The sequence below is a fragment of the Peromyscus californicus genome, unplaced genomic scaffold (assembly GCF_007827085.1).
Source record: "Peromyscus californicus insignis strain IS unplaced genomic scaffold, ASM782708v3 Scaffold_19__1_contigs__length_69161282, whole genome shotgun sequence".
NCBI lineage: Eukaryota > Metazoa > Chordata > Mammalia > Rodentia > Cricetidae > Peromyscus > Peromyscus californicus.
In genome coordinates this window covers 3,443,767-3,457,194 of record NW_026294491.1, presented here as the reverse complement: position 1 = coordinate 3,457,194, position 13,428 = coordinate 3,443,767, and the positions used below count along the sequence as shown (strand labels likewise).

General features: G+C 47.2%; 1 protein-coding gene across 2 annotated transcripts; it reads right to left on the bottom strand.

The window, feature by feature from the left end:
* Positions 1-9,090: 9,090 nt before the first annotated feature.
* On the bottom strand, positions 9,091-13,391 carry LOC128114363 (H-2 class I histocompatibility antigen, Q10 alpha chain-like). 2 transcript variants are annotated; one of them, XM_052744293.1, is made up of 8 exons: positions 13,040-13,391; positions 12,571-12,840; positions 12,072-12,347; positions 10,260-10,535; positions 10,056-10,172; positions 9,848-9,880; positions 9,651-9,698; positions 9,091-9,511 (listed from the first exon to the last, which is right to left on the bottom strand). In XM_052744293.1, the coding sequence occupies exons 1-8, from the start codon at positions 13,233-13,235 to the stop codon at positions 9,507-9,509; spliced, it is 1,221 nt and encodes a 406-aa protein (XP_052600253.1). In that variant the 5' UTR covers positions 13,236-13,391; the 3' UTR covers positions 9,091-9,506. The 2 variants fall into 2 exon arrangements, with proteins under 2 accessions (XP_052600253.1, XP_052600254.1); XM_052744294.1 differs by lacking the exon at positions 9,651-9,698.
* Positions 13,392-13,428: the final 37 nt, after the last annotated feature.

Sequence of the window (13,428 nt, the reverse complement as noted above, 5' to 3'; positions counted from 1 at the left end):
CACCAACAGCGGAGGAGTGTTCCCTTTACTCCGCATCCTCTCCAACATAGACTGTCATCAGTGTTTTTGATCATAGCCATTCTGACAGGTGTAAGGTGGTATCTCAGAATCATTTTGATTTGCATTTCTCTGATGATTAAGGATGTTGAGCATTTCTTTAAATGTCTTTCAGCCATTTGTGATTCTTCTTTTAAGAATTTTCTGTTTAGCTCTATAGCCCATTGTTTAATTGGATTGTGCAGTATTTTGATGTCTATTTTCTTGAGTTCTTTATATTCTTTGGATATCAGTCCTCTGTCAGATGTGGGGTTGGTGAAGGTCTTTTTCTATTCTGTAGGCTGTCTTTTTGTCTTATTGACCGTGTCTTTTGCCCTACAAAAACTTCTCAGTTTCAAGAGGTCCCATTTATTAATTGTTGTACTCAGTGTCTGTGTTGCTGGTGTTATATTTTGTAAGTGATCTCCTGTGCCGATGCGTTCAAGAGTACTTCCTACTTTCTCTTCTATCAAGTTCAGTGTAACTGGATTTATGTTGAGGTCTTTGATCCACTTGGACTTGAGTTTTGTGCATGGTGACAGTTATGGACCTATTTGCAATCTTCTATATTGACATCCAATTATGACAGCACCATTTGTTGAAGATACTTTCTTTTTTCCATTGTATAGTTTTGGCTTATTTGTCAAAAATCAGGTGTTCATATGTGTTTGGATTAATGTCAGGGTCTTCAATTCGATTCCATTGGTCTGTATGTTGGTTTTTATACCAGTTCCAAGCTGTTTTTATTACTACAGTTCTATAGTAGAGCTTGAGGGATGGCTGTACACCATTTTTAAATTGGATTGTTTGATTTGGCCATCAGTTTTCTGTTTAGGAAGTTATCTCCTGCATTGATGTGTTCAAGGCTTTTCTCTACTTTCTCTTCTGTCAGGTTCAGTGCATCTGGATTTATGTTGAGGTCCTTGAACTACTTGGACTTGGGTTTTGTGCCGTGTGATACATACAGATCTATTTGCATTCTTCTACATGCAGACATCCAGTTAGACCAGCACCAACTGTTGAAGATACTTTCTTTTTTCTATTTTCTGGCTTCTTTATCAAATATCAGGTATTTGTAGGTGTGTGTATGTATGTCTGGGTCTTTGATTCAATTCCATTGATCAACATGTCAGTCTTTATGCCAATATCACGCAGCTTTTATCTAAAGCTCTGTAGTAGAGCTTGAAATCAGGGATTGTGAAACCCCTAGAAGTTCTTTTATTGTTCAGGATTGATTTAGTGATCCTGGGTTTGTTGCTTTTCCATATGAAGTTGATCCTTTTCTTTTCAAGGACCATAAAAAATTTGATGGGGATTATGTTGAAATGTAGATTGCTTTTGGTAAAATGTCCATTTTTACTATGTTAATTCTACTAATCCATGAGCATGGGAGATATTTCTGTCTTCTTCAATTTCTTTCTTCAGAGCCTTGAAGTTTTGCCATACAGGTCTTTCACTTGCCTGGTTTAGTTACTCCAATGTAGCTGGAGTTTTCTCCAGTCCTGCCCAGGCCTGCAGCCACTCAGACCCAAGTAAACACACAGAGACTTATATTACCTATAAGAGTTTGGCCATTGCAGGCTTCATGCTATCTAGTTCTTATATCTTAAATTAACCCATTTCTATTAATCTATAAGTTGCCACATGGCTTGTGGCTTACCAGTACTTTTACATCTTGCTTCCTCTGTGTCTGGCTGGTGACTCCTGACTCAGCCTTCCTGTTCCCGAAATTCTCCTCTGTCTTTTTCCCACCTAAACTTCCTGCCTGGCTACTGGCCAATCAGCACTTTATTTATTAACCAATCAGAGCAACACATTCATAGCATCAGAGCAGTATCCACAGCACCACAAGATATTTTATATTGTTTGTGGCTAATGTGTGGGATGTTGTTTCCCTGATTTCTTTCTCAGTTTGTCTGTCATTTGTATTTAGGAGGGCTAATGATATTTTTTTGTTTTGTTTTTATTTTATTTTATAATTTAATTTAATTTTACATATCAGCCACGGATTCCCCCTCCTGACCCCCCCCTCACTCCTCCCCATCCCATCCCCCATTCCCATCTCCTCCATGACAAAGACTCCCCTGAGGATTGAGTTCAACTTGGTAGATATTTTTTGAGTTAGTCTTGTATCCAGCCACATCACTGAAGGTGTTTATCAGTTGTAGGATTTCCTGGTAGAATAACTGGGGTTCCTTTATGTATACCATGATATCATATGCAAATAAAGATACTTTGATTTCTTCCTTCCTTTTTTTTTTTTGGTGTTTTGAGACTGGGTTTCTCCATGTAGTTTTGGTGCCTGTCCTGGTTCTGGAGCTCTAGACCAGGCTGGCCTTGGACTCACAGAGGTCTGGCTGCCTCTGCCTCCCGAGTGCTGGGATTAAAGGCATGTGCCACTGCAGACAGGCAACTTGTTCCTCTCTTAAAGAAATTGAGGGAATAAAAAAAATTAGAGGAGGGGCTGGAGAGATGGCTCAGAGATTAAGAGCACTGACTGCTCTTCCAGAGGTCCTGAGTTCAATTCCCAGCAACTACATGGTGGCTCACAACCATCTGTAATGAGATCTGGTGCCCTCTTCTGGCCTGCAGGGATACATGCTGTATACATAATAAATAAATAAATATTAAAAAAAAAATTAGAGGAAATGAGTAAATCCCTTAATGAATGTCAAGAAAACCAAGAAAAAGCACACAGTTGAAGGAAACAATAAAAGTGTTTAAGACCTAAAAATAGAAACAGAAGTAATAAAAAAAGCACAAGAGAGTTCTGGAAATGGAAAATCGGGGTAAGCAAACAGGAACTACAGATGCAAGCTTCACCAACAGAATGCAAGGGATGGAAGAGAGAATCTCAGGCATTGAAGATACAATAGAAGACATAGACACATCGGTCAAAGAAAATGTTCAATCTAAAAAAACCCTGACCCAAAACATCCAGGAAATCTGGGACACTATGAAAGACCAAATCAAAGGAAAATAGGAATAGAAGAAGGGGGAGAAACCCAGTTCAAAGACCCAGAAAGTATTTCCAACAAAAGAATACCAAGTTTTCCTAACATGAAGAAGAAGTCTACAAAGATACAAACAGATTGGATCACAAGAAAGTCTCCTGGCCATATAATAATCAAAACATCAAACACACAGAACAAAGACAGACTATTAAAAGCTTAAGGGAAGCTGGGCGGTGGTGGCACATGCCTTTAATCCCAGCACTCGGGAGGCAGAGGCAGGCGGATCTCTGTGAGTTCGAGGCCAGCCTGGGCTACCAAGTGAGTTCCAGGAAAGGCGCAAAGCTATACAGAGAAACCCTGTCTCGAAAAAACAAAAAAAAAAAAAGAAAAAAACAAAAAAAAAAGCTTAAGGGAAAAAGAACAAGTAATATATAAAGGCCGACCTATTTGGATCACCACTGCCTTTCAGTAGAGACTCTAAAATCCTGAAGAGCTTAGACAGATGTGCTGCAGACTCTAAGAGACCACAGATGCCAGCCCAGACTACACTATACACAGAAAAACTTTCAATTACCATAGACGGAGAAAAAAAGATATTTTTTGACAAACTCAATTTTAAACAGAATCTATCTACAAATCCAGACCTACAGAAGGTGCTAGAAGGAAAACTCCAACATATGGGGTTAATTACACCCACAAAAACATGGGAAATAAATGATTTCACAGTAGCAAAACCAAAGAGGGGAACACACAAACACACACAGCACCACCACCACCACCACCACCACCAACATAACAGGAATTAACAATCATTGGTCATTGACATCTCTCAATATCAATGGATTCAATTCTCCAATAAAAACACACAGACTGCCGGGCGGTGGTGGCGCACGCCTTTAATCCCAGCACTCGGGAGGCAGAGCCAGGCAGATCTCTGTGAGTTCGAGGCCAGCCTGGGCTACCAAGTGAGTTCCAGGAAAGGCGCAAAGCTACACAGAGAAACCCTGTCTCGAAAAACCAAAAAAAACAAAAAACAAAAAAACACACAGACTAACAGAATGAATGCAAAAACAGGATTCTGCTGCATACAAGAAACACACCTTAACACTAAGATAGGCATTGCCTCAGAGTAAAGGGTTGGAAAAAATATGTCAAGAAAATGGATCCAAGAACCAAGCTGGTGTAGCTACTCAACAAAATAGACTTCATCCAAAATTACTCAAAAAAGACAGGGAAGAACACTTTATTCATCAAAGGAAAAATCCACCAAGATGATGTTTCAATTCTTAACATCTTAACATCTTAACACAAGGGCACCCATGTTTGTAAAAGAAACATTACTAAAGCATAAACCACACATCGACCATCACACATGGATAGTGGGAGACTTCAGTAGACCCCACTCTGACCAATGGACAGGTCAACCAGACAAACACTAAACAGGGAAGTACTGGAGCTAACAGACATTAAACCAAATGGACCCAGGAGATATCTACAGAACATTCTATTCAAACACAAAAGAATACACCTTCTTCTCAACACCTCATGGAACTTTCTCCAAAATTGATCACATACTCTGACACAAAGTAAGTCTCAATAATACAAGAAAATTGTATAACCACCTGCATCCTATCAGACCTCCACTGGTTAAAGCTGAATTTCAACAACAACAGAAACAACAGAAAGCCTACAAACTCTTGGAAACTGAATAGCTCTCTACTGACAAGACAGAAATAAAGAAAGAAATGAAATGAAAGACTTTCTAGAATTCAATGAAAATTAGTGTACAACATACCCAAACTTACGGGACACAATGAAAGTGGTGCTAAGAGGAGAGTTCATGGCACTAAGTGCCTACATAGAATAATTGGAGAGATCTCATAGCAGCAACTTAACAGCACACATGAAAGTTCTAGAACAAAAAGAAGCAAAAACACCCACGAGGAGTAGCTCGCAAGAAATAATAAGAGGGCTGATATCTATAAAATAGAAAAAAGAGAACAATACAAAGATCAATGAAACAAAGAGTTGGTTCTTTGAGAAAATCAACAAGATAGACAAACCTTATCCAAGCTAAGTAAAAGTCACAGAGAGAATATCCAAATTAGTAAAATCAGAAATGAAAGGGTACATAACAACAGACACCAAGGAAATCTAAGAATCATTAGGTTGTAGACAGAAGTTTCTGTCCTGCCACCAACTCCCAAATGCCCAGCAGCAGCTTCCCAAATAATTGACTTGGAGGCTTAATATAAATTATATATACTCAGCCAATGGCTCAGTATTACTAACTAGCTCTTACACTAAAATTAACCTATACTTCTTATCTATTTAGCCTTATGGCTTGGTACCTTTTCTCAGTATGACATTCTCATCTTGCTTCCTCTGTGTCTGGCTGGTGACTCCTGACTCTGCTCTTTCTCTTTCCAGCATTCTTACTTTGGCCTTCCCACCTAACTTCCTGCCCAGCTACTGGGCTGTCAGCTTTTTATTAACCAATGAGAGTAATACAGTCATAGTATAGAAAATGATTATTCCACAGCATTAGGTCATACTTTAAAAAACCTGTACTCCCTAAAATTGGAAAATCTAAATGAAATGACCAATTTTCTTGATAAATAGCACTTGTCAAAGTAAAATCAAGATCATATAGACAACTTGAATAGACCTAGAATCCCTAAGGAAATAGAAGCAGTCATTAAAAGTCTCAAAAAACAAAACAAACAAACAAACAAAAAGGACAGGGCCAGACATTTTTAGCCCAGAATTCTACCAGATATTAAAAGAAGAAATGCCTCCAATACTCCTCAAATTATTCCACAAAATAGAAACAGAAGGAACATTACAAAATTCATTTTAAGAGGCCCACAGTCACTCTGGTACCCAAACCACACAAAGATTAACAGAGAAAGTGAATTACCGATCATTTTCCCTTATGAACACAGATGTAAAAATACTCAACAAAATACTTGCAAATAAACAAGCTGAAAGAAAAAAACACAAGATCATCTCTTTAGATGCTGAAAAAAGCCTTTGACAAAATCCAACACCCCTTCATGATAAAAATCTTGGAGAGATCAGGGATACAAAGGACATACCTAAACATAACAAGGCAACTCACAGCAAATCTACAGCCAACATCGAATTAAATGGAGAGGAACTCAAAGCAATTTCACTAAAATCAGGAACAAGACAAGGCTGTCCACTCTGTCCTTAGCTGTTCACTCTGGACTGGAAGTTCTAACCAGAGAAATCAGACAACTGAAGGAGATCAAGGGGATACAAATCAGAAAGGAAGAAGTCAAAGACTGATTCTATAGGATCTTCAAAACTCTCCTCAGATGTCACCCTCTGAATGACACCACACTGAACACCTATTTAAACAGCGTCCTTAGGGCAGGGTGGATGACTGAGACTCTGAGAACACCTTCTGCTCCTGCCCAGAACCAAGTTCAGTTCCCAGCACCCACACCCAGGGGATCTGACACCCTCTTCTGACCTCCAGGAGCCCTGCACTCACCTGACCACACCCGCATGGATGCCACACATCCACTGTGGTGGATTCAGTGAGAAATGTCCCCATAGTGCTGGGTAGTTGAACTTTGTTCTCTGGTTGGGGGTGCTATTTGTTGATATGGGAGTTGAAGAGGTGTGGCCTTTGTGGAGAAAGTACATTACTGAGGGAGGGTGGGGCTGTGAGAGTCAAACCATCTGCCTCCATTTTGCTCTCTCTGCTTCCTGTTTGCAACTAAAGCTGTGACCTCTCTGCTTCCTGCTCCTCCATGATGCCTGCAGGTCTGCCCTGCTTGCCTGCCGTGACGCACTCTTATCCACTGGAGCTGTAGGCCAAAGAAACCCTTCTAAATGTTGCTTTGGTCATGTGTTTTATCACAGCATCAGAAAGGTAATTAACACAAACACATAATTAAAAAATAATCTTTTAGATGGTGTCACTATGGAGACCAGGCTAGACTTGAACTCACAGATTTCCACCTGCCTCTATTTTGAAAGGCTAGGAATAAAGCATGTATGTGCCAGCATGCCACATTAAAAAATTAATAAATTTTACAAAATGATAGCTCTCTGCCCTGTTCCTCTCCCCTGCACTCTGCACACCTTCCCTTCTGCCCTCCACCTCCTGACACAACCTGTCCTTGTTTATTCCCTTACACTGTATCACAGGCATCTTCCCACCACAGCGCTTGCTCCAGGAGACCAGCAACATTGTATCACTTCCTAGTGTGTCTTAGAAACAGGACTTCATCTCACATCTGGAACAGACTCTGTGGGCCGATCACAATGGACACTGCTCTGTCCCCTGCTTGAGGAGTGGATTTCCTCCACCCCAGATAGAGACAGAAAGCAGACCAAGGAAAACATCCATCCAGGGTCAGCTCAATGAACCCTGAGCTCACTGGTCACTCACAGGAGCCTGGGTGAGTCAGGGGATAACCACTGACCTGCCCACCCCAGTGTGCATGTCACTCACACAGCTACATCACTGCAGTCCCCTGCACAGCTCCCAGCAGCCCCTCTCAACAGTCTCCTCTCCCTCAGGAACTGCAGCTGGTTTAACCCTGAGAGGGAAGCGCTACATTGTGTCAGCTCCCTGGACCTGTAGCTTCTTGTGTTTCCTGAGCCTCATCAGCTCCTCCTGGCTCCAGCAGGGATGTTTCAGTCTAGAGGAAAATTCACACTCACCTCCCTCTTCTACAGAAGCTCCCTTGATTAACACAACCTCAGGCCACATGCTGGTGTGTGGAGTGCAGCACCAGGTGCCCTCACACTGAGGTCAGGGTCACCTGAGCTTTCCCTCAGCCAAGCCCTCCCTCCTTCTGCACCTGCCTTTCTGTCTTTGATCCATGATCCTATTTATTTTTTTATTCAGTCATCAAACATTTCTTGGGTATGAATGTCTGCTGGGTCCCAGGCACTGGAAGTCACCATCCCTCACAAGACAAGGATGGCTGCATCATGACAGAGATTGTCACCTTCTTGGTCTTCAACATCTCAGCTAAGGTTCCTGGAGCTCTTGACTTGAGGTCACAAACTAGAAGACAAAATTGCAGGGGCTGGAACCAGAGCAGGGGTGAAGTAATTCCATCTCTGGTGTTCCCAGATTTCCCAATCTATTTTTAAAAGGTTCATTAATTTTGTGTCTATGAGTGTTTTTCTTGACTGTATGTGTTTGTACCATGTGCCTATCTGGTGACCACAGGGGCAGTAGAAGCTGTGGAACAGGAGTTATGGATGGTGTGAGCCATGGTGTGGGTGCTGGGATTTGAACCCGGGTCCTCTGCAAGAGCAGCAAGTGCTCTCAACCCCTGAGCCATCTCTGCAGTCTCTGGACTATGTCTTTTAAATAAACTTTAATCTCCAGTCGACTCAGCCTGTAAATTCCTGAGTCACCACTGGGGGCAGCACCAGGATTCCCAGAGCCAGGGAGGGAGAGGGGACCTTGGGCAGAACACAGATCCAACAGGACAGACTGAGATGAGACCCTGTGGATCCCTCCTCTCTGCCCATCCTACAACCCAGGTTAGATTCTGAAAGATGCAAAAGGAGGAGAGAACCTCCAGGGAGGGGCCTGGAAGGAGGCAGGAGCTCGGGAGACTGAAGTTCATCCCCTCATCCCACAGTCTCCTGAGTCAGGGACCTAGTTGGGCCTTGGGAGATAAGGATGGACAGACACTTCTGAATGCTGTCACTCAGGGACCCCAAGGGACAATGAGACAGACACCACTCACAGGGACAAGAACAGGCCTAGTCCTCCATACCAACTAAAGAGACAAGAAATAAACAGAGAAGACAGAGTGAAGAGCCATGGCCAGGTCAGAGCCCAGGCTGACCTGTCACAGCTGCCCTGGCTGCTCACAATCCTGGGGACAGGACAAGGCTCTGTCATCCCAGTGTCCCTGTGATCACAGACTCTCAGCATGTGGTTCAAGTGATGAAGAGAATAGAGCCAGGTGACAGAGCTGAGGAGTGACCATGTCACAGCCAGCAATGGACTGAGCTCCACCTGGGCACAGCCCTGTTCACACTCAGCTCCCACAGCCTCATCTTGTCCACCAGATACACACAGCACAAAGAACACAGATTCTGGAAGGTTCTCCATGCTGCCATTTATTTCCTCCACAAGCTCTAAGTATTTCTATCATTTAATTTACCCATCAATCCACCTGTCAGATCAAGGACATGAACAACCAAGTTTACATTCAGATTCTTATTTTCTGTGGGGAGTCAGGGGCTGCAGCTCAGGGCACCATGGAGGTGACAGGATGGAGTTGTCCCCTCCTGTCTGCTGGACCAGGAAGGTTGGCTGTGGAAGGGAACAGGGCAGCAGGGACAGAGTCCTGGTGTGCAGGGGTGGCCGGGCTCCTCAGTTCTTCACATTGAGCCCACAGGGTCACAGGATCATCAGACACTGTTGCTGAGAGTGAACTGAGGGGCTCAGGACGTCACAGGAGAGACCTGAGCACATCTCTGTCACTCTGTCAGGCCAGGCAGCTGTCTTCACGCTACAAACAAGAGTTATGAACAATCACTGTGAAGACAACATCCCAACAACCCACCACTCACTCAGAGGTGATTCTGGGAGTCCCTGAAACACAATCATGTCCACTTTATCCCTCCCCAAATCAGTCCCCAGAGTGTCACCTTTACAGTCTGGGAGAGACACATCAGAGCTCTGGACACTGTCCCTGCCTAGGGTAAAATTATATATAGTCACAGGAAGGTGAAAACATGGCCTCTAGAAGATTTCACTGGAGGAGGTATTATGGGTTGGCAGAGCTCCCCAAATACTCTAGCTTCACCCCAAGGGCCTCAGGGACAATCCTGCTCCCCGCACTTACCTGAAGCCGGAGTATAGTTTCCTCTCTTTGCACCTGTGAGGAGAAAAGCTGTGAGAGACCAGGGAAGACCCGACCCTAGGAAGTTTCCAGAACTGACTGCAGACCCAGGTTAGAGACAGGAGCAATGAGGGGTGTGGATGTTTCCCATTAATGAGGCAGAGCACACTTCTAAAAGGGGCTGAGAGAACCAGACGCTGCCCTTTCTTACCTGTGTTTCTCCTCCTCTTCCTCACAACAGCCACCACAGCAACAACGGCCACAGCTCCAAGGAGAACCAGAACAGCAATGATGATTGCCGTGATGGGGACAGTGGACTGAGGAGGCTCTGGGAAGGGAAGGACAGGAAAGGAAGTGAGTGTCATGACCCCAGCTCTCAACCGTGACCCCAGCTCTGTACCCACACCCTCCTTACCAAATCTCAGGGTGAGGGGCTCAGGCAGACCCTCATGGTGCACATGGCATGTGTATCTCTCTTCCTCTCCTGAAGGCACCACCACAGCTGCCCACGTCTGGAAGGTTCCATCCCCTGAAGGTCTGGTTTCCACCAGCTCCATGTCCTGAATCAGATCCTCCCCATCCCTCTGCCAGGTCACGGAGATCTCAGCAGGGTAGAAGCCCAGGGCCCAGCACCTCAGAGTGCCATCTCCTTTCAGTATGGGGTGATGGGTCACATGTGCCTTTGGGGGATCTGTGTGGAAGATTTAAGAAATCCCACAATTAACAAGATAAACAGAAATCTGCAAAGACAAAGTTAAACCAATTATGACACTAAACTGTGTCTGTTTGGACAATTCTGTCATCACACTAGTGACCTCAGGTAGAGCTGGTCCCCTCATCACAGAGCTGCACATTTTCCTGGGGGGACTCAGTGGCTAAGAGGGAATCCACATGAGCCAGCAGGTCAGCATGGTCTTCCTCATGTGATGTTCTATAGCGTTAGTTAGGTAGTTAAAGAATGAAGGAAAGGAAAATAATTAATTTATATATGTTATTAATTCATATCAAAATAAGAAATCAGGTACAAGGGCTACATGAAGGGTGCCACCAACTCCTGCTGCCACCATTGAGGCACAACCACAGTGGCCATCTTGCTGACCAGCATAACTGTCTGTCCAGTGAACAGCCATCACCAAAGTGTGCAGCAGAAATGTGGTGAACCTCTGACACTCAGCCAGAGAAAATGACTCCCCAAGCCCTGCCTCTGGGGACAAGATACAAGGCATTGTCAACAGGACCCCTGGAAGTGTGCTGTGGAGCCCAGTGCAGCACTCCCTGGGACACAGCAGTGCTCACAGGGGTGTGTGGATCTTCCCTGTCACTCCTGTCCTGGAGCTGCAGAAGACGCTGTCTCTGAGGAAGTTCAATTCCTAATCCACTGGGACAACACTGTGACTTGTTGGGGCCGAGGGAGAGCAGGAGGGCTCTGGATGTTAATATGGCAGAAAACAGTCTAAGCTCACAGGAACCTTTCTAGTGTAAAGGAAACACTGACTTGTCTAATTATCCAGATTAGCAGTTCCCCCTGGCTCCTGTGGAGACGGATACAGATGATAATAAAGGGGGAGAGAGAGAAACAAACAGTATCACCCCAGTGAGGGAAAAAACTGACTAAAAGCAAAATAATATCAGATAGACAGACAGAGAGAGAGAGAGGGAGAGAGAGAGAGAGAGAAACTTCCACAATTTAGTATTTGTCCAGGATAATCCATAAGTGCTCACGGGACCATTCTAGGAACAGACAGAACTGATGTGTGAGGGATATAAACCTCACCCACAGGAATCTGGGAGAACGTATTCTTGGGAAAGTTCTAGAAACTATGGAACCAGCCTAGGGTAGGGGCGTCCATGTCTCCCATCAGGTAAAGGAGACTTCCGGTCCTGTCGTGTAAGGCTGACACACTCAGATGACAGGACTCAGTTTCCACAGACCCTGGTGTGGGCAGAGACCCCGGCCTGGGAGAGGCCATGGCTGACAGCGGCTGCAGACTGCAGGAGCCACTGTGGTGATGTCGGGATCTCCTCTCCCTCCTCCTGACACAGATTTGCAACTGTCCAGGGAGAAGGCTGAGCCTGGGGGTCAGTGCGGCCCCTGCCATGCTGGATCAGGAGACCCAGGGACACTGTCTGCTCTGAGACAGGGGCATGACCCCACCTGAGGGGTTTCTTCTTCCTCAGGACTGAGCCCAGCCCGAGGCAGAGGGAGGAGCTGCCCGCGGCCCTGCACCTGAGCGCTGCAGCGTGTCCTTCCCGTTCTCCAGGTATCTGCGCAGCCACTCCACGCACGCGCCCTCCAGGTAGGCCCTGTATCTCTCTGCAGCACCAGTCTGCTCCCACTTGCGCCGGGTGATCTGCGCCGCCGTGTCCGCCGCCGTCCACGTCGTCAGGTCGTCGTTCAGGGCGATGTAATCGCGGCCGTCGTAGGCGTGCTGTTCGTACCCGCGGAGGAGGCGCCCGTCCGACCCCACGTCACAGCCGTACATCGCCTGGATGGTGTGAGAGCCTGCGGGACCCCGCGGTCAGCCCCGCCCACCCGCGGTCAGCCCCGCCCACCCGCGGTCAGCCCCGCCTCGCGGCCCCGCCCACCCGCGGACTCCTCTAAACCGAAAGGGAAACCGGTCCCGGTCCCCGACTCTCCTCCCGAACCTCGGACCCGGGACCCGGGGCGACTCCGGCCCGGACGTAGGGACGTGGAGGGGTCGTGACCTCCGACCCGCGTCACTCACCGCCCTCGCTCTGGTTGTAGTATCGGAGCGCGGTCCTCAGGTTCACTCGGAAAGTCTGCTCGTGGCCCTTGGCTTTCTCTGTCTCCCTCTCCCAATACTCCGGCCCCTCCCGCTCCACCCACGGCGCCCGCGGCTCCATCCTCGGGGTCTCCGCGTCGCTGTCGAAGCGCACGAACTGCGTGTCGTCCACGTAGCCGACAGAGATGAACCGGGGCTCCCCGAGGCCGGGCCGGGACACGATGGTGTGGAAATACCGCATGGAGTGCGAGCCTGGGGGCGGCGCGCGGTGAGACCCCGACCCTCCTCCCGGACCCCGGGCGGGTGCGCGGGCCGGGAGGGGCGCAGGGCGCGGGGCTCGGGACGCGGTGGAGAAGGGCGGGAGGGTCTGGCCGGGCGACGGGGTCGCGGCTTCCCCGGGGCCGCCCCCGCCCTCCCCGCAGGGTCGTTTCCCTCCCGACCCCGCACTCACCCGCGCGGGTCCGGGTCGGGGCCAGGGCGGCCGCCAGCAGCAGGAGCAGCGCGCGCGGAGCCATCGCCCCCATCTCGGATCTGGGGCGTCTGAGTTCCGCGGGCTGCGTGGACTTTATAACCCGTGACCGCGGCGACGCTGATTGGTTCTCCGCGATCTCGGCACCCAATGGGGGTGAGAACAGGACACTCGTCATCAGTGTCCGGGCAGAAGGACCCGACCCAGGTCAGGAGCTGGAGAAGTGAAACTGGGGACCTGGGGATCCCCAGCCCTGGGCTCCCACCCCAGACCTCACCGCCTGGGGACTGAGACTTTGCTGAACCCTGTGCTGCGGGACGGAGCGCTGTTTGTCGTGGTGTCTCTGAGCCGCCTAAGGACAACTGTCTCCT

Coding starts and splice junctions, on each gene's coding strand:
- LOC128114363 (XM_052744293.1), bottom strand. CDS start 13,235: ATGACGAGTGTCCTGTTCTCACCCCCATTGGGTGCCGAGATCGCGGAG. Junction 10,536..12,071: donor GGACACGCTGCAGCGCTCAG/GTGCAGGGCCGC, acceptor TCTTCCACACAG/ATCCCCCAAAGGCACATGTG. Junction 9,881..10,055: donor GAAGAGGAGGAGAAACACAG/GTAAGAAAGGGC, acceptor TTCTCCTCACAG/GTGCAAAGAGAGGAAACTAT.